Source organism: Rhinolophus sinicus, chromosome 5, assembly GCF_057876585.1.
Source record: "Rhinolophus sinicus isolate RSI-liver-muscle chromosome 5, RSI-T2T, whole genome shotgun sequence".
NCBI classification, from domain to species: Eukaryota; Metazoa; Chordata; class Mammalia; order Chiroptera; family Rhinolophidae; genus Rhinolophus; species Rhinolophus sinicus.
The window spans coordinates 103,680,536-103,707,907 of record NC_142505.1 but is presented as its reverse complement, the minus strand read 5'-3'; the positions used below and the strand labels follow the sequence as shown (position 1 = coordinate 103,707,907).

Genomic DNA, 27,372 nt, shown 5'->3' with positions numbered 1-27,372 from the left:
CGATTTGTTCTATTGTTCTTTAGAGAGCTAAATAGGATTGGACCTCACAACCCATCAGGTCAGGGAGGAAGGAAGGGGCATCTGTTATTTCCTTTCTCCACAAGCTTGGCTCAGTTAACAAGAAAACTGTATCAATTACTTGGAAATTCCTTCATAAATTCAACCAGGGTGCCCACGGGGGACATACGGCCACTGCACTAGATACCAGGGGAGCTAAGGGGCAAAGCAGGTGCCTGCTCTCACGGAGACCATGGTGCAATGGGAAGTTGGGACAAGTGACCTCCCCAAGGGCAGAGATGGGCCCTGTCCTTTCTCTGTCATGATGGATACATAGGTGAGGAAATGATGAATGTCCCAAACAGCTCTAAATGAAGGCAGTAGAAGAAAAATGTCCAATGAAAAAATGCACACTTCCCTGGGGACACAAGCGAGAGCGAAATCAATGTGACTGGCATAGCAGGAAACGTTTCAGGGAGAAGAAAGCTCTGCAGGTTGGCTTCAAAGAATAAGTGAAAGAAGGGAGTGGAGGCCCAGTGTGGACCAAGGTATGCAGCTGGGCAAGCACAGGACACAGGAGGGAGGAGTTTGCTGAGGAGTAACCATGGCAGGCAACTGCCCAGAGGGGCCGTGGTGACAGGGCCATGGAAACATTTGCAGGACTGTCCCAAAGAAAAACAAATCAACCTTACCTGTAACATTTTGTGCTTTAGGAGGTACCCCTTATACCAGTCTGCAAAGAGAAAACAAAGAAACGGGGCTCTCATCGATTCTTACAAGTCTGCTGCTGCTTTTTTTGTTGTTGTTCCATTTATTTGTTTGTTATTAACTAGCAAAAGAGACTATGGCAAATTGCTTTAGACCTCAGGTATAGATCAAAGTCTGGAAGCCCCTGGGCTTCAACCATCTGTTGAATTGGTTGCCAACATGTCCAAAAAGCATCTAAAAATACCAGAATTTCACATAAAAACGCAACTCTCCTCCTTCTTTTGTACAAACAGGAAGTCCAGCAGTGGTGGCCAGCGCTCCCTGGCGGCCACAGTCAGCTGGCGGTAAGGAGCAGCTGGTCCCACGCACAGCCTCTCCCCAGCGCTTCACCTATTTCCATCACCTGCCTGGGTCCTGTGTTCATGTGGATGTTTTCAACCTCTGTCTTAAAGACATAGAAAGGCTGAGGGGTTTGGCAAACATCCTCAAATGATATCCCAGTGCTAACAGCAACAAATGGTGTCTAAACTGTGATCTGCAAAACAGACAAGTTCAGGGATGGGCAAAAGGATGGGAATTTTAAGAGTCTTCTTTTTGCAGGAATATTAAAAATGATTCCATTAACAGAAATCCAAATTCCACCTAGCCCTTGGACAAAATGAGCCTCCGTGTAGCAAGTATTGATGACTATAATGAGCCCGCTGGCCTTTGAAATGATTCAAGCACAGCCAAGGGGTGGCATTTGTCATCTCTGTAAATACAAACTGTCTGTTGGGAGCCTCATTAGTAAACCCTCATTACCGGGCTGACAGATTGGAGACAAAATGTGTTCTCAACAGACATACGTGCAAGCCCCCAAACAAACAACTTAAAATGCAAAGTCACCCCTCACAGTCATGACACAGCTTGAGGGTCAGGTCCTAAAAAAGTTCTAAAGCAACAGCAGCCCGTAGTGGCTCCTATTTCGAGAGACTGAAAGAGAGCGGAAGGAGAAAAGGAGAGAACAGACAAAAGAAAGAATTGGAGGTTGGAGAGAAAGATTCTCAGGCTTGAGATAAAGTACTATTCAAAGCACTTTTCACATATGGAGCCGAGTCACAAGAATCGTATGAGATAGAAACCGAACTTATCCCGTTTTATAGAAGAGTGGCCTGTCTGAGGTACAGAGACGTTAAGAAACTTGACTAGGTTCACACAGCTAGTGACAGTGTCCGGATTTGAATGTAAGCAGTCATCATACCGAGCTTCCTGTTTAATGGAGGGAGGAGCATGGTGGTATCCTCATATTCTCATTTTCCCAGCATCTGAATCCCCAAAACCACATCCCCACGAAGCTACTTTCCAGTGGGGGAAAACTTGCTACTTCATGAAGCATTGCATCCTATTTTCTAATAATTCATCTGTAACTATTGGTAATAATTAACCATTAACAATAGTGCTTCTCCTTTCTGAGTACTTGCTGTGTGCCAGGAACTCTGGTAAAGTTTTTTGTTTTGCTTTTTTAAAATTAACAAATTAATCTCCACAGCAATCCTATAAAGGAGGTATTATTGCTGCCTCAGTTCTGCAAATGAACAGAGAAGCACGGAGAGCTTAAGCAGCTTGCTCATGGTCACACACCTAGTAAGTGACACAGCTAAGATTTACACCCAAGCCTCTGACTCCAGAGATGACACTCTACAACACTGCGCTATAACAAGCTCCACTATTTACAGTTCTTCCTCATCCCACCAACTAGATAAAAGAACATGTTTGTAATATCAGCTACCATTTATTGATCGCTTAATACATGCAAAGCTGTATGCTAAGTGTTACACAGGCATTTTCTCATTCAGTCCTCATATCAATACTGTGAGCCAGGTATTATCATTCCCACTCTATCGGTGAAGAAATTGAGATTCAAGTCAACTGATGTGCTGGGCCCAATCACATAGCCAGGGTCCAAGGGCATGTCTGTGTGGCTTCGACGCCAGCCCTCAAAGCTGTTCCACCACACTGGCCCCCTTGAGGTGAGCACAAAGACGGATAATATGCTCTTAGAGCACAAAAACGTACAGATAAGAATCTATTGGTTGCAAAGACCCGAATCCACTTTGATGGCCAAGGCCACCAAAATTCACCATAAAGTAGGAAATCAATCAAGGGCCCAATAGCCCCGCCCAAAGCTCACGCCTACATCTGCATCTCCGTCCCGGGGGCTCCATCAGGACATCCTAGTTAGTCCAGGGACTTTATCTGCTCTAGCCCTGGAGCCTCTGTAACGTGTGCACAACCTGTGCACACTGGGCTAGTGCTTTCAGAAATAAACCGCCGTGATTCTTGATGAGAAGGGCTTCCAAGCACCTTCCCCTGCTCGCTGATGATAACCATGGACGAACCACTTCGGGGCTGTCCTCAGGACTTTTGCTGACATCCCCGCCCTGTTGGCTCACTGACCTCCTGAAGTCAGCTACCTAATCTGGTCAGCTGTCAGCTAGATCCAGCTTTACGCCAAGACCCGACCAGGCAGATAACAGCAGCTGGCACACAGAGCAAAATCCACGATGCCAGGAACCATGATCAAATGCAGGTTCAGTGTAACACGGCACTTACGCTGTCCCAGCACTTGCCCTGGGGCTCAACACCCACTCCAATGAAATAATAGCAAGGGTGTTTTTTAATAGCCCGTATTTAAATAATCTTTAATATTATTCAATAGTTAATATTTAATTATTAAATATTTAATATTAATTATTTAATTATTTAATAGTTTAATAATAGCAAGTGTATGCCAATCCTGCACTTGGCATAAGCACTTTTTCTAAAATTGAAAACAAAGTTCATCCTGGGGGAAGATGAGAAAGGGACATTTTTTTTACCATCCTTCTGGATAATTATACTCCAATTGTCCTCCCTTTCCACACCCCAAATACCAAAATGAGATGTACCTAAATTCTCTAATCACCTAGGAGTCGCGGGTGCTGGGGAGAGGGAGCAGAGATTAAAAATACCCCAGAACATCAAAAAAGAATGTACTGTCTAGAGATCCAGGCCTTGCTCTGCCAGCTCCCAGAGGCGTGATCTTTGGTTATGCCACCCAAGCCTCCGTGTTTTCGTCTGTAAAATGAGGGAAATAACACTTACCCCACAGGGTTGTTGCAAAAACTATTTTTTTAAACAGGATTATGAAGGTAAACATGTCTGGTAAAGGTACAAAACCTTGGAGGGGAAGAAAACACCCCAATGTCAAGATGTCTCACCTACAGTATGACAAAAAGACAAGAATGGAATGAGAGGGGCAGGGTTTCAGCTGCATCTGAACTTGTTTCTTACAAAAATGGCTAAAGTAAACATGGGAACATGTTAATATTTATCTGAGTGGCGAGGGCCTGGGTGTCTAATACTTTCCTGATTGATTGAAATACCAAATAATATTAAGCTCAAACAAAAGCTGGCACCTGTCAGTGGCTAAGAGTACGAGGTCTGGAATCAAAGCTTGGCTTTGAATCAAGATCTACAACTTATTATCTGTGTGATCTTAGAAAAAAGCCCATGTTCTTCCTACTTTTTGTTTGTTTGTTTGTTTTTGAGGGAGAGGAGATTGAAAAATTTGAAAAGTACAAAGAAAGTAACCATTACTCACATTCATATCACCTAAAATAAATCATTGCTAATATTCGGAGGTATGCACTTCAAATCATCAAGACTATATAATTTTTGTCTAAAATTGACATGTGCTGTTCTAAAGAGTTTAAACTAAGCAGTAAAGCACAAACATAAAAGCTGAAATTATCGTCTGGAATCTCATTACCCAGAAAAAGAAAACCACTGTTAACATCCTTCCAGTCTACACACGAAATGACACACTGTTACATAGATAAAATACCATTTTTAAGTGCTTTCATAAAAATCAGAATAAAGATACCATGTAAATACAACTCTCAAACTTAATCTAACTTGTATTTGACAGAAGAAAAAGAAATCAAGTGAAATTGAAGGAAATGTTGAAACTTCAATTAAGTATTTCTTCTTCACACAAAAAGATCTCCTCTAAAAACTCCTCTGAAAGGAAAATAGTAATGAAAAGCATTAAACGAATGGGGTGGTTATAGTTTTTTTAATGATATGTTTTATTTCTAACTGATACTGACCAACTCTGTTATGAAAGTGACATCACAGAGTTAATCTATTGTCTCCCATTCTTCTCCCCACTTCTCAATTTTATTAGTTTTTTTTTTTAATTGTCCAGTTTCCTACCAATAACATTCTTTTTGGTAGCCGTAAATATTATGACTTTTAATACTAATTTTTATAAATTGATTCATTTGGACTCAATGTTCACCATAATTTCTTTTTGTCACAGCTTTCAATTCCCGTATTTTAAAATTTTGATTCATTTCTCTCAATTGGCTGGATTTTATTTTTCAAGTAGTGTGGACAGAAAAAGAGGTTCTATGGACAGTAACCTCACAGGATGACTGATCATAAACTCCTAACTGGGCAGGTCATGGTGGCTAGTCATATCCCAGGCATATAACTTTTTGGTAAAAGGTTTATCTTTGCCTGAAGCCAGGCCTGTCCATAGTTTCTGTGCATCTATGTTAATGCACCTTTGAAATAAGCGTAACCACCCTCAAGAGAGCACGTAATGTTGTTAACTATCCAGTAATCTGATCTCCATGTTGCTTTTCCCATCTCTATGCAATCTTCCTTAATTTCAAATGTATAAAAGAAGCTGCAAAACTGTTATTCTCCGGAACATTTGAGAACTTGCTCCCTGGCATATGTCAGCAGTTTGGCTCAAATAAACTCTTATAAAAATTCTCTACAAGTTTGGGTGTTTCTTCTGTTGACAGTAGATTTCTATAAGAGGGTTTCATGGGCACACCCAAGTTCTTTCCCCAATGCCATTTTGGCTAATTTTTGACTAACGCTGTGGTTTTCACTTTTTTTTTTTTTTTTCAGTTTACAGAGGAACCATTTTTCAATCAGAATCATAGGCGGAACGCCCCATCTGCAAAGCAGACAGCGCCAGGCCTGATCTCACATCCCTTAGCTGTCGGAGGCCCTTGGGGAAACCTGAGGATTCCATAAATTCCAGTTTGAAAACTCTGTGTACATATAAGTGTACGGGTGTGAGTACTAATAATTTATATACCAATTCCTCAGATCTGTAGAATCATTCTAACAGAATTCTGAACATTGTATTTTCAAAGTCTTCATGGATTGGCAATCACTTACTAAGTTAATATACCCAGCTCTTTCCAGAAAGGTATTGTGGCTGCTTATTACAAGGATACAGTAAACTGAGACTACTAAAATAGAATTAAAAACGAAGAAGCGGTACCACAGAGGTTAGAAGCTAGGGCGATAATGCCAAAGACAAAGGTGGCTTGAGTCAGCCATTGCAGCCTTTCTGACGGGCAGGCTCCAGGCCAAGACAAGGAAAGGAAGGCTCTGACCACATGCAACCTGTGTAGTCAGTTTACTGCCCTCTAGCTCTTTCTCCAGGGACAATGCATGTAAAGAAGAGGGAAATACTTGTCTCAATTTCAAAATTTAAGACACGGAACCTAATTACCGAGGCTTTTTCACTCTTTTGGTAAGCATGGGGCGGAGGAAACAGTGTGGATTACAGGCCTGGCCTGGAGAGAATGGCAGCTGGCTCATCACGTGACCTTAGGTGAGTCATTTCTCCTCCCTGAGCCTTGGTTCCTCACCTGCCTGTTTCTCGGAAGTGGCATTCAGTAGCACTTAAGGGACACTGAGCAGAGTAGTCTTTCATTCTTTGCCCTTGGTAGACACCCAGAGTTTGCTTATCTGCTGCTGAGCAGAACTCGATTTGTAAAAGAGAGCGTTGCACTGTGGGAAGGGGCAGGGTTTTCAGAAGCACGACCTGAGTCTTCAGGAAAGCACTGCCTCCACCTCCTCACTCGCCCAGTTTCATTCACTCTGTGTATAAAAAGGTTTAAATGGGGCCAGACTGGGATCTTTAGAGGCCGGAAGAGTAAGTACATACATGGTTTCCCCTCAGATACAACTCAAAACAAACTAATACTAAAGCAAAGTTCTCTTTTCCCCCATGACTCCTTCAAAGGTGTTTTGAAATATCAAATTCTTCCCCCTCAGAAGGTTTTCTGTTTGTTTGCTTTTCGTGTGTCTGTGTGTATGTGGGTGCCGTTGTGTGCGTGTGTGTGCGTGTCTATGCCTGTGTGTGTATGTGCGTATCTCTGTATGTGTGCGTGTTGTCTGTGTGTGTGTGTTGTCTGTGTGGGTGTGTCTGTGTGTGCGTGTTGTGTGTGTGTGTTGTCTGTGTGTGTGCGTGTTGTCTGTGTGTGTGTGTTGTCTGTGTGTGTGTGTGTGTTGTCTGTGTGTGTGTGTTGTCTGTGTCGGTGTCTGTGTATGTGTGTATGTTCGTGTGTACGTGTGCGCCAACCTGCACAGTGGCCCTGGAAGTAGCACGTAGCTAATCCAGCATTGGAGATGCTACCTGTCCCCGGGGTTGCTGTGAGGAGTAACTAAACTCACATGTTATAAGGAACGTAGCACATTCCCTCCCCTCCCCCTTATGTGGTAAGAACCCAAAGACGGCTAGTTGTGTAGGCAACCTCCTTGCCTCTGGCTCTCTGTTTCCCCTTGAGGGGGCCTCCTTCACAGGCGCACACTGGCCTCCTGCCCGGCCCTCACTCCATCCAGGTAGAAGGGGAGCCTCTCCTAGGGGCTGAGCTGGGGGCAGGGATGGGGCTTGGGTGCTCAGCGCCCTCCACTGTTCTTTCTCCTTGCTCTGCCCTGCCACAGGAAGGACGCACTCGATGGCCTGCATGCAGTGGGACTGAAGGCAGCCCAGGCTGGGGAAGAGCTGTGTTGGTGCATCTGGGAGAGCCTGCCTGACTGCGGCCAGCACATTAGCCAGCTCACTTGGCTCTTACATGCAAGCCATGCTCCCAATATCAATTTTATCAGCGACATAGGTGACCTATTGATTTCTAGTGGCCAGACTCATGAGTCCAAGGCCATTAGCCTTTGTGCAAATTCTACAAAGCACCTCACCACCACCATGGGTGGACACAGCCCAACAGACACTTGGCTTCGTAAGAGGATGGCACCTCTGTGGGAAGAAAGAGATGCCACTTTGCCCAAGATAGGACTCCCCGCTTGTTGAAGGGAGTGAGCACTGTTCCTCGGACCAGGTGCAGTGCCCGAACCACACCCTGTGCACAGTGGGCCACCTGGAATCAGGGGTGCAATTTACTGGGCCCTTCAAAATCCCAATAATGCGGATTTTCCATTATAACGGTATTGATACTAATAAAAAGTATATGTAGAAGGTGTCACAGGCGGAAACAGCCAAATCAAACCACCCAGGTGGGCCTTTGCTACTCAGCATAAATTCTTAAAACAACAAAGTATTATTTTTTAAATGGTAATTATTAATATTAGCAAAATAAATTTCAAAGACCACACCCAGTTGCAGGTTTAGCGGGAGGGCTGAAGGTGCTGGGTATGTACTGGGGGCCGCCCAACACCATCAGTCAAGGGTCCTGGCCTCCGAGGGTCGCCTGGGCCACTCACCTCCGCAGGTCTCCTGTATTCGTACCACGTCGCCAATCTGCAGGGAGAGCTGGAGTGCTCCATTCCCTTGGAAGTTGTATATGGCTGTGAAATGAAAGAGAGAGGCCGCCTGGTGAGATTTCAGGATACTGAGAGCTCTGCTCCTTCCAGCACTCCCAGCCTTGAGTTTATCTGACGCCCATGCAGCCTACTTGGGCTAAACAGACTACCACAGAAGTCAGTTCAGGCCCAGCCTGGCTCCTAAGGGCCTCCATTCACTAACCAAACCTGACGTCTCCCTAGCACAGGTCCTGCACTCCAGTCTGAGTGACAAGGAGGGTGTTTATATCACCTACCATGGGTTGACCCATTACTGTACACCAGGCATGTGCTCAGCACATCTTCTCATTCTATTCTCACAGCAACCTTGTGAAGTATAACCTGTGATCCCATTTTACAGATGAGGAAATGGAGGTGCTGAGAGGTTACACAATTTGGCCAAAGTCATCAGGCTAGCAAGTGACAAGAAAATCAATATCCATATGGGCTACTTGCTGCTCCTCAATTACTCCATCCTGGTGACAAAGCCTAAAGTGTCAGTCTCTCCACCACTCAAATGCCACCTAGCTCTAACCAACCTTTGTTCCTCCAGCTAAAGATGCCTGTTTCTTGGCCTTCGCCAAAGGAAATCCTTCAGGACAAAGTCCTGCTTCCTCCCTGAGTTCTCCTTGGCTTATCCAGGCCTACTGACCCCCATTTCCTAATGGATGGTAGGACTCATATGAGTACCTACATGCAAGGGTGTGCTCTGCTCCCCCCGCCCCATGTACACTGCCCGTTCCTGGGGAGCAGCAGTGGGCTGTGAATAGAGGCCCCTCTGTGCTTCAGAAACTTGGCTAACCCCTTGGAACATGCGATCACGTCATACCATTGCAGTGCTCAGGCCCTGCTCAGTGTCACTCACTAAGTGAGGGCCAGGTCACACTGTTAACCTACATTAGGGATGCAGCTTGTTTTCTGAGGGCTAAAATGGAACCACCAGCTCGGGATGTCTTCAAGGACAGAAGAAGATACAATGCGTGTGGCTTGATTTAAGGAAAGGCCCCCAGGAGGATGGGCGGTATGATCCTACAAGGTTGTCCTCATTCACTTATGCAGCAGATATTCAGTAAGTGATCACGGTGTGCCAGGCACATGCTCTTTTGGTGAACACACAGATGACTATAAGGTTACACAATATGGTACATGGCGTGGAGGAAAACAAATAGAGACTGGTAGAGAATAACGGGCGGCATGGACTTTCATTGGGGTAGTTAGGAAAGGCCTCCCTGATCTGACATATGGAAGATTTGCATAAGTCAGCTATGCGGACAACAGAGGGAAAGACATTTCAGAAGAGGGGACATCGTGTGCACAGGTCCTGAGGAAGGAAGACACTTGGTGTACTCAGCTAGCACGCAGGAAATTGCTGTGGATGGAGTCCAGCAACGGGGCAGTTACACAAGATGAGGCTGGAGAGGCAGGGACCAGGTCGTGCAGGGATTCACGACAGTTTGGGCTTTATTCCAAGAGAATGGGTAACTGGAAGGATTTTATTTGTTTATTCGGTAATAGCTTTCTGGAGATATAATTTGCCCATACAAAGTGTATAATTTTATTATTTATTCACGGAGTTGTGCAACCATCACCATGATTACTTTGAGAACAATCTTATCACCTCAAAAAGCGGCCCCTCCCACCCCAGCACCAAGTATCTACTAATGTACTTTCTGTCTCTATGATTTACATCTGCTGGACCTTTCATATAAATAGAATATAGAATACGTCGTCTTTTGTGACTGGCTTCTTTCACTTAGCACAATAGTTTCAAGATCCATCCATGCGGTAGCAACTGTCAATACTTCATTTCTTTTCGTGGCTGACTAATATTCCATTGTATAGCCATAGGACAGACCATCTTTTGTTTAGACATACACCAGGGAATTGGAGGCTGAAGGGTGTTCGGCAGGGAACTGATAGAACCCCATTATGCTGACTACGGCTCTGGCTGTTGTGTGCAGAGTGGATAGAGGGAGGCCCAAGAGGAAGCTGTCACTTTGTCTTTCTAATCCCAGTGGTCTCCAAATACAGGACAGACTCACTGCTACTGAACCATGTGACCAAACAGGGCAGAAGGCAGACTGAACAAAATGAGAGGAAACCTGAGCGCTCCTGGTAGTGCTACCACTGACTCTGTTCTTTCCCTCTGCCTTTGGTCCTCAGTTTCCTCATCTGTCAACAAAACAAAATGCATTCAAAAACTACAGCTTAGCATGACAGCAGCAAAATATGGGGGAATGGGGAACTCCAAGTGACTGTCCCTCCAATGAAAAATCTGGCAAAAACTATCAGAATCAATTTCATCACAATTCTGGAAAAATGGGCAAAAATTGACAGTGAGCAAGGAAATGCTTAATCAAGAAAAAGACAACTGAAACCTGGTAAAGTTTTGTGGTATTTTAACTTATCTTTGTCCATCCTCTACTCCCCATAGCAGTGAAGGTCTTGAAGATGGTATCCCACGTCCCTGGTATGGGTTCCTGGGGCCAAGGGAGGCACTGCAGACCTCGTCCCAATATACTATAGCTGTCTGTTTGGACCTGGCCATGGGCTCCCTGGAGGACTAAGACATGAGCTTGCCTTTATTTCCTTGACTTTGGGCTTTCTTAGGGCAGAAAAGCAGCTATACAAAGGGCGTTGGTCAAAAACATTTCACATGGGACAAAGAATATAAGTTGGGGCAAACAGTAATCCCACCAATAAGCCTGGGAGGAAAGATTTAGGAGTGAAATGCTTTGGAGAACAAGAGCTCTGATGAATACCCACATATACCAGGGGATCTAGAAGGCCATGTGCAGAGTTGGATACATGATGAGAAAGGATGCAAGAAAGCTCTAAGCAATCCACTCTGGTTGACCTTCAAGTTCCGTGGAGGCAGGAAACACAGGCTAAGGCAGAGCTGCCAATGGCCTGGCTAGGCCTTGAAGCATGCCCCAACACACATGCATAGAGTCCAGCTGCTAAGATGAGATTTTTTTTTCTTTCAACTCCAAGCATTTAGAGACTTTAGTGATCACATGCAATAAATAATACAGTCTTCACAAAAGTACCTTAGAAAAGTCATGAAATAAACTTCTATAACTTATATCAAGCAGTGACAACAAGCCCTGGAAAAAGGGGAGAATCTGATTCCAAGTTAGCACATTATAATATTGAATATACCCAGTTTTCAACACAAATTATGAGGCATGTAAAGAAAGAAGGAAGTATGGCCTGTTCACAGGAAAAAAATAAAAGAAACTATTCCCGAAGGATAGACATTAGACTTACAAGACAAAGATTTTAAATCAATTGTCTTAAAAATGTTCAAATAGCTAAAGGAAATTATGGACAAAGAACTTAAGGAAACCAAGCATTTCCCTCTGGGAAGATGCTGCTACCATCCAACTAGAATGAAAGCCTGAGCCAGCCAGAAGGATCCCTCTCAGCTACTCCTTCTCTTCAGAGTAGAGACAGTGATCTCTATGCTAATCACCCTCCACCCTCAGCAATAAAGTCCACTTCTGAAAACAAACAAACAATCTAAAGGAAACCAGAATAGTGCCTTAGACAATAGCATATATCATTAAAGAGATAGGAATTATAAAGGAATCAAATAGAAATTTTGGAGCCAAAATGTGTAGTAACAAATGTGGAAAGTTCATTAGAGAGGTACAATAGCAAATTTGAGCAGGCAGCAGAAAGAATCAATGACCTTGAAAATAGGTCAGCTGAGATTAGCCAGACTGAGGTGCAGAAAGAAAGCAGAATAAAGAAAAATTAACAGAGCCTAAGCGACCTGTGGGACACTATCAAGATTACCAATGGGAACATAATGGGAGTTTTGTAATGACAGAAGAAAGATATAAAGGGGCCAAAATAATAGTTGAAGAACTAATGGCCAGAAACTCCCATTTGATGGAAGACATGAATCTACACACACCAAGAAACTCAATGAAATCCAAGTGGGTTAAACTCAAAGAGATCCACAGTGAGAAATAATAAATTGTTAAAAACAAAAGACAAAGTCTTAAAAACAGCAAGAGAGAAACAACTTATCATGTACAAAGAATCCTCAATAAACTTAACAAACTATTTCTCTTCAGAAACCATAGAGGCTAGAAGGCAGTAGGATAATATATTTTAAATGCTGGAAGGAAAAAAATAATGTTGATCAAGAATTCTGTATCTCACAAAATTATCCTTCAAAAATGAAAAATAAATTAAGAAATAGAAATAGGGAGTCCCATCACTAACAGACAATTGGGAAAACAAATGCATAAAACATTAATTATAAATCTATGATAACGAGCACACAATGTATAAAGACGTAATGTGTGGTAATAACAACACAGAGGGGGAGAAATAAGTTTGCATAGAAGCAGAGATTTTGTATACTAGTGAAGATAAGTTGGTATTAACTCAAACTATATTGTTATAAATGTAAGATGTTAATTGTAAGTCCCAGGTTAACCACTAAGAAGTGAACTAAAAAATACAGAGAAAAGTAAATGAAAGGGGAATCAAAACAGTAAACAAACAAACAAATAAAAATCAGTTAAACTGAAAAGGATCAACAAATAATTGAGAAACAAACAAACAAAAATATGTAAGGTACATAGAAATCAAATAACAACATGAAAGAAGGAAGTTCTTCCTTATGAGTATTTACTTTAAATGTAAATGGATTAAACCCTCCTGTCAAAAGTCAGAGAATGACAGAAAGAATTTAAAAAACAAAAAACACCATAAACTAACTATATGTCGTGTACAAGAGATTCACTTTATATCCAAAGACAAAAATAGGTTCAAAGTGAAAGAGTGAGAAAAAAGAGGAAAAAAAAAAAGTTTCACACACATAGTAATGAAAAAAGAGCTGTGGTGAATGTACTAATATTAGACAAAATAGACTTTAAGTCAAAAATTGTTATCAGACATTATATGTTGACATTATATATTACAAGAAGGACATTATATTATATATTGGTAAAAGAGCCAATACAGCAAGAAAATGTAGAAATTATAAACATACATGTATCTAAAACAGAACACTAAAATATATGAAGCAAAAACTGATACAATTAAAAGGAGAAATAGACCATTCTACAATAAGAATTGAAGAAATCAATACTCCGCTACCAATAATGGATAGAACAACTAGGCATAAAATCAATAAGGAAATAAAGGACTTTATCAATACTACAAGTAATCAGGCCTAACAGACATATACAAAACACTCTGTCTTACAACAGCAATACACTTCCTTCTCAAGCACACATGGAACATTCTTCATAATAGACCATGTGTTAGGCCACAGAACAAGCCTTAAGAAAGTAAAAAAAAAAAAAAAAAAAAAAAAAAATGAAATCAAACAAACCATATTTTCCAACCTCAAAGGAATGAAGCTAGAAATTAGTAATGGAAAGAAAACTGGAAGATACACAAATATTTGAAAATTTAAACAACCGCCAGTGGGTCAAATAAAAACTCCCAAGGGAAATTAAAACATTTTTTGATACAAATGAAAATGAAAACACAAGCTACCAAAGCTTATCAACTCAATGAAAGCACTGATCACATGAGTGAAGAGGTCTTGGAGAAGAAATGAGTTCAGAACCCTCCTCAAACATAAACAAGAGACATTTACAATGCTGCTTCACGGTGTCACAGGGAAGCATATTTTCAGTTGCCCTTTCATGTGAGCACAACTACTGCAGGAGGAAGGCACTAGCCTCATTTTACAGATGAGGAAACACAAGGTCCGAGGGGTTTGAGTGGCTTACCTAAGATCTGCACCACCACCACCACCACCTGCCTGGTGGTAAATCACAGAGCCAGGACTCAAACCCAGCCCTGTGCCTTGTTCATTCTGTGCACCTGCCCCCCCCCCGCCCCCACCAACACAGCACCTGGATGACAGGTGTTCAGGTGCTTACTAGACCCTACATTCATTCTTCAGTCTTGCAACATTCTCTGAGCTGTATTCTCTGAGTGAAAAAGAGGAAATTTGCAGGCTATTTAGTGCAAAGAATTATATAAATCAGCCCTCTCACCAAGGAACCAACTAGCCTTATGGGATGGAAAGTCTCAATCCTGAGAGATGATAAAGCTTGAGAGTTAAGAGCCAGTGTTTCTGGAATCAGACAGATGTGGTTCTTGAACCTAATTACGCTATTTACCAGCTCTGGCCTCATGCCCAGGGCCACAGCATGATTGCTCAGGCTTTGTCCTGCACAAGGCCACCCAGTCAAGAGAGCAATGGAGGCTGGCTCCCAATTGATGATTTCCTGGCCAAGGCCTGTGCCCTACCAAGGTTTTTTGTCCACTAGGCGACAGCTGTCTTTTCCTAACACACACAAAGGCACTGTGGGGGCCAGCGGCAACCTATTTGAGCAGCAACTTCTCCCTGAGCCTCAGTTTCCCTAACTGTAGAATGAAGGAAATGATGGTCCCTACCTTACAGGGTTCCTAGGAAACTCAGCTGTGATTAACACACAGAAAGAGCGTGACTCTGTGTCTGGCCATAGTAAGTGCTCAATAAAAGGTAGTCACTTTTCTCTTTACTGGCATTGTAATACGTCCTAAAGCTGTCCATTCACAGCTCTTTTCAGAGCTCTTCTTTTTGTCACCTCTAAATCTGCTTCCCTGTCGTTCACAACCAATGGCACTGTGGGTTACCACCGAATAGAATTAATCCTTGATCCAAAAGAGAACCTTGACGGGGCCCCCAGGGGACCCAGAAGTCTCTTCTCCTGCATAAGCATGGCCCGATTCTTCATTCTTTCCCACTTGGCCTGTCCCCACATGGGCTGCTGTGATTGGACACCTGCAGGTTGCTGGTTCCCCAAACTCTACAGACTCTCCACTCCCTGCTCCCTTTAGCCCCAGAAGTCTGGCTGAGGGCTGAGGAGGTGCAAGCCACAGAGCTGGGCACGGCCGCAGAGGCAACTGAGGCTTCCTGCAGTAGCAAACCATCCACAATATGTTTGCCTCTGGAGCGCTAGCAAATTGGGGCTGTCCATCCGACATGTGGATGGCGGGGCAAGACTGTTTTGTTCTGTCTCCTCCCAGACTTTCCCCAGGAATCTCTTCCTCACACTGTGCCCAGCTCTGTTAGGTGAGAAGGTTCTTCTAATCAATCAGCTTAAGAAGATGTCCTGAAACTTGGTATTCAACATGAATGTCGGTATTCGTTCTGAGGACTCGCATCTTATGAAAATAAACATAACAGACTTTGTAGTTTAATTTACAAGTGTATTTCTGCTTGCATCGAGGACTCTGTTCTCAAGGCTCCATTTGGGGCAAAGTAGACATTACTGACAAAGGAAGTGGCTTTGCATACCAATACCCAATTCTGTTCAGTTTTCTAAATGACTAACAGGAAACTTTGAACCAGAATGCCACCCTTTGCTGACGTTTGATTGCTTATCTGTGACCCTCACTTGCATTGTCTTGGACCAGTGTAAGAACAGGTCAACTTCTTGCCTGTTCCCTGCAGGCCTGACCACTCACAACTTCTAGTGAGGGAGGTTTCCTCACTGAGCGAGGGCAGAAAACCATGAGGAACGTGTAGGGCAGAGAATAAGTAGAGACTGCTGAAATCATAACGGGCCCCTGCCCCAACCATGCCCGCCCACGGGAGACAGACAAGTGGCGGAAGGATTCCCACAGATGCCCATTCCAGCTTCCCTTTTTATGCGAGGTCTCCATGCCCTGGAGAATACTGACACTTCCTCATGGAGGATTTGACCTTTCTCTGAATCAAAATACTACACTCAGGAACCACGGCAGCAGCCGGTTACTGACAAGCCCATCCAGACCAAAATAATTACAGCCAAGAATAAAAGGGCCATCTGGGGCCATCGAACCCAATAGGACTCTCATATTGGAAATCCCAGGGTGGGAAAGCCAGTGGGAGCAGATACTTTGAGACAGGTGGGACTTTCCAACAACCCTGGAAACTGAATCTACTGATGAGCCAGCAATTCTACTTAACGTACTCAAGTATTCTGCACATCAGAAGCCCACAGTGAGAGAAATAAGAAAAAAGTAAACACTACTGTTACATCACACGGCTCAGAGAAACAACGAGGGTGTGGGCTCTGTGCTTTGTGCAATGTTAGGAGGTAAGTACAATGTTTCTCTTGGATTTATAGATGAGGAAACTGAGGCACAGGGAGTGTAGAAAACTTCCCCACCAGATAGACAGACAGACAGAATGATCCAGAAGTCTGGATTCTAACCACTGCATACACTGCTTCCCCCAAAATGGTGAACAAATTCAGTGAGCACCTACTATGTACGAAGCACATATTTTTCAACAGTCATTTAAGCACCTACTGTGTGCTAGGTACTATTGTGGTTGCTGGAGTCACAGTGACAGATAAGACAGACAAAATTATTAGCATTTTACTTGTATCAGCTCATTTACTCTTCACAGTAACCCTCCAAGGTATCACCATCCATGCAACATATGAGAAAATCAAAGAGAGATTAAGTGGTAGAAAGTGGATTCAAACCCATATGGATCCAAAGTCCTTGCTTCCCAGACCAGCCCATTGATGACGTCACGGTTTCACGTGTGTGCGCGTGCATGTCTGAGATAGATAGATAGATAGATAGATAGATAGATAGATAGATAGATAGATAGATAGGATGGACTGGACTTGTTCATTTCTTGTCTTCTCCAGTCTCAGTGACGGTGGCCACTGCATCTGCCTTGTTGACCACTGAATTCCCAGAGCTGAAAGCAGCACCTGGGCCACAGTAGAAGCTCAATCAATATTTACAGAGCTTTAATGAATACTTGTTGAACTGAAGGGATATGAACATGAAGGGCAGGTATGTTCCTTTTCCTGGGTAAGCTCTTTCTTGCATTTCTTGAGTTTACTTCAAGAGATGCTGAGCCAGCTTGGCTGCCAATTGTGATTGCAGCTGTCAAGTGCCCTGTAACCCTTCAGGATGGATTCGTACCTCATCTGGGGCACAGCCATTTGCTACATATTTGAAAACAAAAGCTTCAGCGAACACCAAGTGTTAATAGAGTTTGGACGAGTAGCCATGTAAAAGGAACAATGCAATAATGGAGGAAAAGAACGTAATTGCCTGAGCTGGGCTTTGCAAGGGTCTCTGCTCCAAGGGGATACAGAACTGGCCAGCAGGTCCACTTTGGATTTGCGTGAAACACGCTCACTGAAATGCACAAGCAGTCTGCCTGAAGCTCCTAGGCAAGGTGTTGACAGCCTCAGCTCCGAGGCAATACCTGGCATTGCACCAGGGAGGGCAAATGTGGTGACCCAACAGAAGCTTCTGGCAGCCAGGCCGGAGCTCAAATGAGGTGCAAGTCAGCAAGGAATGAGGCAGGGGAATCACAGCCGGAGGAACCCAAGGAGGAGGTGGCGTTCCTCCATCAAGCCAGACAGGACAGAGGAATTACCGCCTCTACTGAGCACTTTCTGTGAACCAGACATTATTCCAAGGGTTGTACACACGGTCACCTACTTAATCCTCACACAATCCTTGTGAGGAATACAACTGTTATCATCTGTATTTCACAGATGAGGAAAGTGAGGTAGTGTAAGATCGAGTGAGCAGCCCAGGGTGACGCAGTTAGGAAGCGTCCGGGCCAGGATTTCACCCCAGGCACACTAGCCCCAGAGCACACACTCAGCCACTGTACCATTCGGCCTCTCACTGACGGGTATGTATTTAGGGCCTGCTCTCTGCCAGCTGCTTCAGGAACTCCACTGGATCCACTGTGCTGTTTTTAGTGGGTCCAAGTGACATTCCCTGCCAACCAGAGAAAAGTTGCAATTCCCATGAGTTCTCTAAAACAGTGATTCTCAACTGGGGACAATTTTGTCCCTAAGGGAACATCTGTCAATGTCTAGAGGCATTTTGGTTGTCACAACGTGGGGGGATAGGGGAGTGGAGGCGCTCCTAGCATCCAGTTGGCAGAGGTCAGGAATGCTGCTAAACATCCCGCACGGCACAGGACGGCCCCATAACAGAATCACCTGACCCCAAAAGTCCACAGTATTCAGGTTGCTAAGCGCTGCTCTAAAACGTCATGCTGGGATTCACTATCTCCTTTCCATACTCCTACAGGCACACGTGCACACGTGCCCGCACACACACGTATACACACGTACACACACACACACAGGAATATACTCCACTTTCCTGCATTCACACACTCACACACTAGAGCTGGAAGAGAGACTTTATGATGAAATCAAAGGCTGGTTTCTCAACCCCCAACCTTCAGTGCAGGGAGGATCTGGCTGGATCCTGCAGAAGGTGAGAAAAGTGGGGTGACGGGGGATGGCTCCTGCTCTCATGGACCTTTTGTGAAATCTAGTCGAAGAGTCAAAATAAACACACAAGAAACAAGAAGCTGTCTTAAAAATAAAAGGTTAAGCTGTGGGCCACAGCAGCTGTGGGTTCGCAGAGGAAAGAGATGAAGAGAGGCCTCATGAAGGAAGTGAGACTGGAGAGAGAGGGAGGGGCCGAGGGAGGGCAAGCGGAAGAACTGGAGTGAGAGCCCCTGAGGTGATGGGCAGGGAGGGAGGCAGCAGGGCTGGGAGGAGGAGGAGGAGGAGGGGAAATTAGCTTGACGTGTGCACAGTCCGTGAGGGACAGCGGGGACATGTGAATGGAGGCGCAGGGTGAGAACTGTGGCCTTGACGCAGGGGTGCAGGTGTTTGGAGCAGAGTTCAAGAGCACCCCATTCACTGCTCTGCTGCTCTCACGGGACCTAGCCTCCTGACAGGGAAGGAGGGGTGAGGAGCTGAAGGCGAGATGGGGCAACTCCATCCCTCTGAACCTTATAAGGCACCAGAAAGTGAAAATCCTCCAAGCCCGGTCCCCGCTCTGTCCCCCACCCCCTGCTCCCTCATCCATCTAACCCACTTATCTAGATATTCACTCGTCCATCCAGCCAATAGTCCATCATCCAATGAAAAACTACTCACTGAGAACCTGCTCTGTGCCAGGCACTCTGCGCTGGAGAAGAGCAAGAAACACAGCATTGCTGCCGTGGAGTTTACATTCTATGGAGGAGCCAGATAATTCTACACAAGCCAACAATAAAAGAGAATGGGGGTGATGGCAGGAGCCATAGTCCCACGAAGCAAGAGGCACAGCCACTCTCAACCTGTGAAATGGGGACATTAGCATGAACATTGGTGGTGTTCTTTGCTGCCTCAAACCAAAAGAAGAGCAAGTACCACTGGGTTGGGAGCTTCCTGAGGGCAGACTGTGCTTCGTTCAGCTCTGGGCCCCAATACCCAGTTCAGGACCATCACTTAGCACTTATTGAACTTGATGGATCTATTCAGACTATAAAAATTGTGTCCTTATTCTTGGCAGCCCCCAGCTCCAAGAAGTCACACGTTGGGCAGAATGCCTTGCTTGTATCTATTGCATAGGTTTCTTAAATAGTCACTGAGCACCTTTTACCTGAGTCCTTATCTGGCTTCCATGAATGAGCCTTGATGAAACTGTGATGCAAAACTGTACATGTGCACATTTTTATAGGATGAGGGGTCACAGCTTCCATGGGTTCCCAAGGGCTGCCGTTACAGTAATGGCTAGTCTCTCTGGCCTACCTCATTCCTGGTAGTGCCTGAGAGCTGGATAAACTCTAAGTTGACCCTCGACAGAGCTCTGCCCTCAGACAATATGCCAACCAGTGGGAGAGATGACATGTGATTATGTAACTAAAAGACAAGGTGAAAAAGGAAGATTTCAATAAAAGTGGAGAGGTTTCTTCCAGGGATGAGGTGTGCGAAAACTGCCTGGAAGAGGCTGTATTTCAGTGACACCTCCAAGGTCTCTGTTCCTTAGTTTCATCATGTGTGACATGAAGATAAAAGTACCCATCTCTCAGGGTGGTTGTGTGGGTTGAACACGATACCACAGCGCTGAGAAAAGGGGAGGCTACATTATTTACGACAACGTGGACGATAACTTAGATCAAAGGTGTAATGAAGAAAGCCCTGTATGCTATTCCATTCTTCGAGCTGCTAAGACCAAAACCGTGGCGTCACCCTGGACTCCTTTCTTTCTCCCACACACACGTCCAATCCACGAGGACAATCCCAGCTGCTCCGCCTACAACACACACATCCAGAATCTAAGCACATCTCACGTCCTCCACTGCTGCCCCCTGGTGTGGGCAACCGTATCTCATGCCTGGGTTGTAGCTGCCTTACCTGCCCCTCTGCTTCCACATTTAATTCCCCTCTATCTATTCCCCATAAAACTGCTAGAATAATCTTTTAAAACAAGACAGAAAGTTCTACAATTCTGCTCAAAACCCTAGCATGCCTCACCCCTTCCCTTCAGAGTCAAAGCCCAAGCTGTTAAATGTGTCAGGACTACTCAGTACAACTTTCCCTCAGAGAATTCACTTCCTACTATTCTGCCCCTTGCTTACTCTCCTCCAGCCACAATGGCTCCCGCACGTCAGAGAGGCGTCCTCTTTAGGAGTTTGCATTGGCGTTCTATTCTTCTTGGAACACTCTTTCCTGAGACATCTCCCTTACTGCCACCACCAGTGAGGCAAGCAGCAAACTCCCACTTCCCGGGCAAACACCAGGTATGCCCCTCTGCCACAGCCCAGCACGCCCATCATGGTGTCTCAGACCTGGCATTGCCACCACTCAGTCCAGCCCAATGGATGTCTGTTCTGCATCCTCTCTGTTCAGACCCTGTGTCAGATCCTGGGGCATCGATGCAGGTTACAATTTCTACTTAGGTCTCCTTCCACCATCCTAGTTAGGCTTTGACCCAAGGGATCAGGTCAGGGGAATTCTCGGTGCTGCAGAGCAGTGTCTGGAGAGGCGTCTGGAGAAGTGCCCACGTTGTCAGTCATATCCCCCTCCAGCACCAGCTTCCGTGACTGAGTGCTGGAGTCTGCACGCAGCTGACTCCCAAAGCTGCAAAAGCTGCGAGTGTCCCAGTGGGGTCAGGGGGACAAAGGATGACGTTCTCCAAGGAGAACTGAAAACTGAGTAAGACTTAAGAAGCTCAGCAACTCAGCCTGACTGCTTTTCGACTCACACCAATTAAAGGAATGGGGAAGAAAGGAGAAAGCGTCTATTAAAAGGAACATTTGTAGCATCTACCCAGGTCCCTGTGGAGTCGGATGGTGATAAGCATCATTCGCCACCTGCAGAGCACCTGCTGCAGAATGCAGACGGTGGCACCCATGTGTAATTAACTATGAAATTAAAGGCCGGTAAGCTTTTTCAAACAACAAAAAACCAGAAAGTCCAAAGGTCCAGAAATTAGCAGAATATTATGGCGGTTAATTGCTTGTCTCAAAATACAGTAGCAACATAAGGATGCTGATCTCAGGAGGAAGCAGAGCTCAGCAAACACAGTCTGTCACAGCCCATTCGAGCACCAGCACTCTGGTGGGGACAAGACGCCCACCGACTAAGGAGGCTCCGTGAGCCGAGGGATTCACACAATCTCTTTCTGTGAACTCCAACAGCCAGCCCCACAGGCACTCCCAAACGAGTTGTGGAAGCACTGGAGAGCAGGACGCCCAGGCACCTAAAATTGGTGGGAGGACGAATTCGAGTTCTGATCCACGTGTTTTTGTTGCACCGTCCTGACTTCTGGGGATCGGCTCAAAGATGCAGTTGGCCTCCACACAAAGACACATGTACTGAGATCCCTCCAAGCCTCTCCTTTGGAACGCTTTCCTCCTTGCTCTTCAGAGGGCCTCTCAGACCATCCAATGTAAGATCTTCCCCCCGATAGTCTCATTCATGGAACAACGCTCTTTTATGACAATAACATGTCACAATATGCTTACTGAATTGTCCATGAAATTCTTTTTTGTCTTCCCCTCTAGACCATAAGCTCCAAAAGGGTAAGGACCATATTGGCCTAATTATGGGAATCTCAGTGCCTAGTGTAGTTCTTAGCCCATGGGAAACAGCCAGCAAACGTTTAAGAAATGCATGAGGAATGAGTGAACAAGTGAACCACTCAATGAGTGAATGATGCTCTCTGTCCCTCCCCCTTAAATGCTGCCTTTGGAACAGGAGTAGTAGACACTGGTCCCTCTATAGTGGAGTTCTGTTCTGGTGTGTTTGTAATGCACGTTCTACCCAGGCCTCCTTGTCAAAGAATCTGTCCCCACCACAGCTCATGCTAGATGAGTGGTAACCCTCGTATCCCCATCCCATAACCACAAGGAATTGGACCAGGCGGGGCAGCACCCTGACCCCTACGAACAGGGTGGTGCCGATTCATAGGCTGGCAAAGTCCTCCCTCTGAGGACTTTGACGAATGACAGAGAGAAGATTGAGTGAATGCTTCAACTGCAAAGTCATGCAAAGTTGGAGCAGGTGGCATGCTGGGGCCACCTGTTACAGTGTTGTCAGAATATCAAAGCTAGGAAGGAGCAATGGAATTAGAAGGAGTTGGCAAGGAAAGGAGAAGGGAGCTGGTGTATTTAGAGAAGTTGGGAAGCCATGGAAAGAGAGGCAGAGGTTTCCAGGACAGCTTCAGTTCAGGGCTTTCCATACACATACACACCATATATCTTTTTATTGAACTTGTTTCAGTGGATTTTGTTTCTTGTAATAAGAGCCTGTGCTGCAAGGAACTCAGGCACCCATTGCCCATCCACATCTGTCCATCTCGGCGTGGACTAGCTCTGTCCAGGGTCCTGGGCTGCAGCAGCATTCCTGGACCACAGGGTGGTCTCAGATTCATCCCTATTCCCCAACCAAAATGTGGAAAAGACCCCTTATCTACATTTGCAAAGCCTGTAAACCATAAAATATTGCTCTCTTGTGAGGCACGGCTCTCCTGAACCCCCTTGACTTCAGTCACTAACTTTCATTGAGACAGCCAAATTACTAAGTGCTTTTCATGCATTCAATCTTCATAACCATCTTACGAAACCTATATTTTCGTTACTATCTTCAATTCCTAGATAAGGGAACAGGCCCAGATTTGCACTCAGTTCTGACTTCAGAGCCCATGCTTCTAACCTTACATAAATCTCTCCAACAGCAGAGGCTGTGCCTTTTTCTTACTCATGGGCATACTGTCTTGTTTGTGGAAACGCCTATCCGACTTCTACCTGAGGGTCCTTTCTGGAACTCAAATGGATCACGTGGTAAGCTCCATCAAGAAAGGAAAAAGTAACCTGGCCAGGAATCTACATGAGGGTCACCCTGGCTGCCCACCAGACAGTAAGGTGAGCAAGAAGCCAAGTGGTTCTGATAAGGAAGTGGCCTCCTGTAAAGCCAGTCTCCCACACAGACAGACACCAGCAGCTCTCATCAATTAGGCCAGAGGAAGGATGGCTAAATGCCACCCGTGCTGAATGGGAAACCAAGTGGGAAAGCAAAGCTCCAGTTCCCCTTGCGTTAGGCCTGGCTGGGCCTCCTGAGATAGTCCGAGAACCCCCTACGCCTTCCCATGGCTCTGGCTCTTTGTCTTCCTCCAAGGCCCCATACTCATTACCTCCTGTGCTCTTCATAAAAAAACACGTTGAAATAGAAAAGTATGAATACCTAGACTTATAATGAGAAAATCAGAGCACGGCCCTGTCTGCAAACAGGGACGGCATCAGAGCTGGAACCTGGACTCCTTCCTCTCAGGCCACTGTTCTTTCTGCTGGATGACTCCAGTCGCCCTCTCATTACTAAGCCTTGTCTTTTCCTTCCATCTACCCAGAGTCTATAGATGAGGGTTGGAGGTGATCTTAGTTATGACATTCATCTGAGGAGAAAAGAGATCCCTTTGATGAGCAGTCACCTATCAAGTGCTCTCTGGCTTCCCAGAGAATCATAGATCTTCTGACCCCCATAAAGCAGAATTTTCGTAAGTAGGCATGAAAAATGTCTATACCACCAGATCGAGAAACCTTCAGGTCTGAGGCCTCACAGAGTTCCCATACTCTGAGCACAGAGTGGGACTTCCTCTGTTAGGGAGGTCAAGAATCCTACTCCACCCTGTAGCCCCATCCCATCCTATGATGGCGTGTCCTCAACTGGGCCCCCATGCAGAGGACAAAGTCTAAAAATAATAATTATTAACATTTACTGAGGATTACTTTGTGCAATTGTCATTCTTGGCACGTTATGGGGATTAACTCATTTAGTCCTCCCACAACCCTGGGAGGCAAGTGCTGTTATTATCCCATTATACAGAAAAGGAAACTGAGGCCTACAGAGAGTAAGTAACTTGTCTAGGTCACAGGGCTGGGGCGTGTTGAAGGCCAGAAACCAAGAACAGGCAGTCTGGCACCAACACCGATGACCTTCACCCCTACACAGCAGGAACGCAATGCAACCCTGGACGGAGGCCGGGATTGTTCCAGCACACTCAGTCTCCCCCGTAGATCACCCCTAGAACTCCAGAGCACCGATACTGCCCCTTGTCTGCCATCCAGGTAACTTTGCTCTTCTGTCCACCAGCCTCTCTCCACACTGGCTTCAGCACAAATCTGCGCACGCCCCTCCCCTGCTCAGAAACCCTCTTTGGCTCCCCACCGCCTAGACGGAAAGGGTCTCCACGTGTTAGCCTGGCATTCGGACTTCCAAAATATGCCTCGCATTACTTTGAGCACAGTCATTCCCTTCAATGCATCTTCTCCTCGAGGCAGAGGAGCAACGGCTCTTCTTTCCTGGATCTGCCGTGTGTGTCCCGCTTTCACGTCCTACAGCACACTGGTCCCTCCACCTACAATGACCTGCCCCATCAAACATCTTCCCCTGAGAAGAGTCCCAGCCTGATACCCCCAGCTGGAAGGGCCAGAATTAGAGGAGATTTGAAGTTAAAAATGGTCCTTATTGCATCTAGTTCAAACTTCCCATTTTATAGATGGAAAAATTGAGTCCCTTGAGGGTTTAGATTATTGTTTTCTGGATGGAGACCATTTATCTTAAAACAGTGCCTAGAGTCCAGCAAGTGAATGCATAAATGTTGAGCTCCCCAGGGCAGTGCTTCTCCAACAGTGGCCTTGGAAACCCGTACCTCTAATCACTCTTGGCACTTGTGTTCTCCACCTGACCTGCTTATCTCTGTGGGTGGTGTCTGGTATCTGCCTGTGTAGCAAGCCATAGAGCAATTTAAAAATTCACACTTAAGTTTGAAAACCACAGTGAGTCTATGGGGATTGCACCACAGATGCCACTTAGTAGAAAGAGTCTCAGTACCTGAAGCCTCCCTTCCCCCAGCCACCACTTCCGCCCTGAGCTCCAGGCAGAGGCCTCTGGGAGATTAGATGGCTGAAACTGATGAGGCTGGCTTCTTGGATATCCGGATAACCTGGTGGGAGCCTTTCTCCCCCAGGCTCTCCAGAGCTGAGTGGAGGGTCCCTGTCCTCCAGCCCCACCCCTCAAGCCTGCACAGCACTCTGGACCAACACTGCGCTAAATCAGAGGTCACCTGACCCAGGAGGAAGAGGCAGGGGAAGCAGCAGATGGGTGGAGGCTGTAGACAGAGGTAGAGGGAAGCATGCTGGGCCAGGCAAGGGCGGGCCAGGAAAGAAAGCACTGCTCCCTCTTCTCTATACGGCCAAGTCTCCAAACAGGGCAATAGAGTCCACACCTTGGAATTCTGAGCCTGGCACAGGGAGCTGAGTTGCCAAGTACTGGGCTGGACACCATCTGGGAAATGCATAAGCCTTAGGCAGAGAGGTCAGCCAGTGGTGGAGGGAAAGAGTGGGTGTGGGCTGGGTGCACACAGCCTGCTGGGTGGGGTGCCCACCTTCCTTCCTCTGCCCCTGCCTCTTCTTCCCCGCCCAGCCAGCCCACTGTAGGCTGAGGGGCCACTGCGCCCTGGGACCTTGAGTCAGTGTGCCCTGTCCGCAGCCCGCGCTGCTGCCTCCAGCAGCATAGCATCTTCCTGCTCAGTCCTCTGGCCACCTCCCCTCCTCCCTGCTGCGGACCCCATCCCGCACTTACCCACACCATGCCGCTCCTTGTCAGTTTTGCGCCAGGGAGCCATGGCTGGGCTGCGGGGCCCTCGGGCTCTTCACGTCGTCCTGCGGGGAAGCAGTCAGGGGGTGGCTAGGCTTTGCCGGGCCCCACTTCCTTCCTCTTTTCAAACTCCCTCTCAGGGCCCGCCTCCCCTCCTGGGGCACCCTGTTCCTCCTCCTCCCTCCTGATGAGCAGGGACACATTCGAAGGCTAGCAGCTAGGCCAGAAGGTCCCCTGAAAAGCTTGGGGCCACCCCCAATTTGTCTCCTTTCCAGTAGAGTGGGCAGAGGTCGAACAGGTACCTGGGACCACCCAGGCCACTCCCACAAGGGCAAGAAGTTAACTGGGCTTAGTGATAGAACAGACCTGCTTCCCACCCTATTGTACAAGCTTTGGTGTTAGATGTGGATTCAAATCCAGACCCTGTTGCTTATCAGCTGTGCGATTAGGACAAATGATTTCATTTTTCTAAGATTCAGTGTTCTCTGTAAAATGCAATATTATTACCTACTTCATGAGATTATTGTGAAGATTAGAGAAGACAATGCATGCAGTAGGTGACACATAAGAGCTAAATATCCCCTGGAGCGGAGGTTCTTTGTGGTTTTTATCCTTTTGGTGGCACTGAGCCACTTAAAAATCTGATGAAAGCTCAAAAAGGTCTTTAAAAACATACAAGCACAGGATTTACCAACAAAGCCAGGAGGTCCAGGGAGCTCTAACAGCCAGCAACAGTGACACCAGAAAAAGAGTCCTAGAGTCAGGCTAATGAGACAGTTCTTTAACAAGTGTCTTTCATACCCTGGGAACAGATTCTATCAGGAAACAAAAATGTCTCTTTGATCCACAGTAATAAGACTGAATTAAAGTCTTCCTTAATTTTCTTTCTTTATTCATAACTCTTGTTACTCCTTTTCTGCCTTACCCTAGAGAGCCAATAAGGTAGATTAGGCAGTATCACAGCTGACAGGCAGATATATATATATATATATATATATATATATATATATATATATATATATATATATATATAGACACAAAAATATGTATACAAGTGGACACTTTGGTCAATGTTGCTCAAGCAGTAGTTCGCAGTAAAAAG

General features: G+C 45.7%; 1 protein-coding gene across 1 annotated transcript in view; it reads right to left on the bottom strand.

The window, feature by feature from the left end:
• DOCK2 (dedicator of cytokinesis 2) overlaps positions 1 to 26,399 on the bottom strand; it is a 362,510-nt gene extending 336,111 nt beyond the window's left edge. Inside the window, exons 1-3 of the mRNA XM_019741000.3 lie at positions 26,256 to 26,399; positions 8,257 to 8,340; positions 690 to 730 (exon numbers count right to left, since the gene is read on the bottom strand). Coding sequence (XP_019596559.3) covers positions 690 to 730; positions 8,257 to 8,340; positions 26,256 to 26,298 — 168 coding nt within the window. The 5' untranslated portion in view covers positions 26,299 to 26,399. The remainder of the gene's footprint in view (positions 1 to 689; positions 731 to 8,256; positions 8,341 to 26,255) is intronic.
• Positions 26,400 to 27,372: the final 973 nt, after the last annotated feature.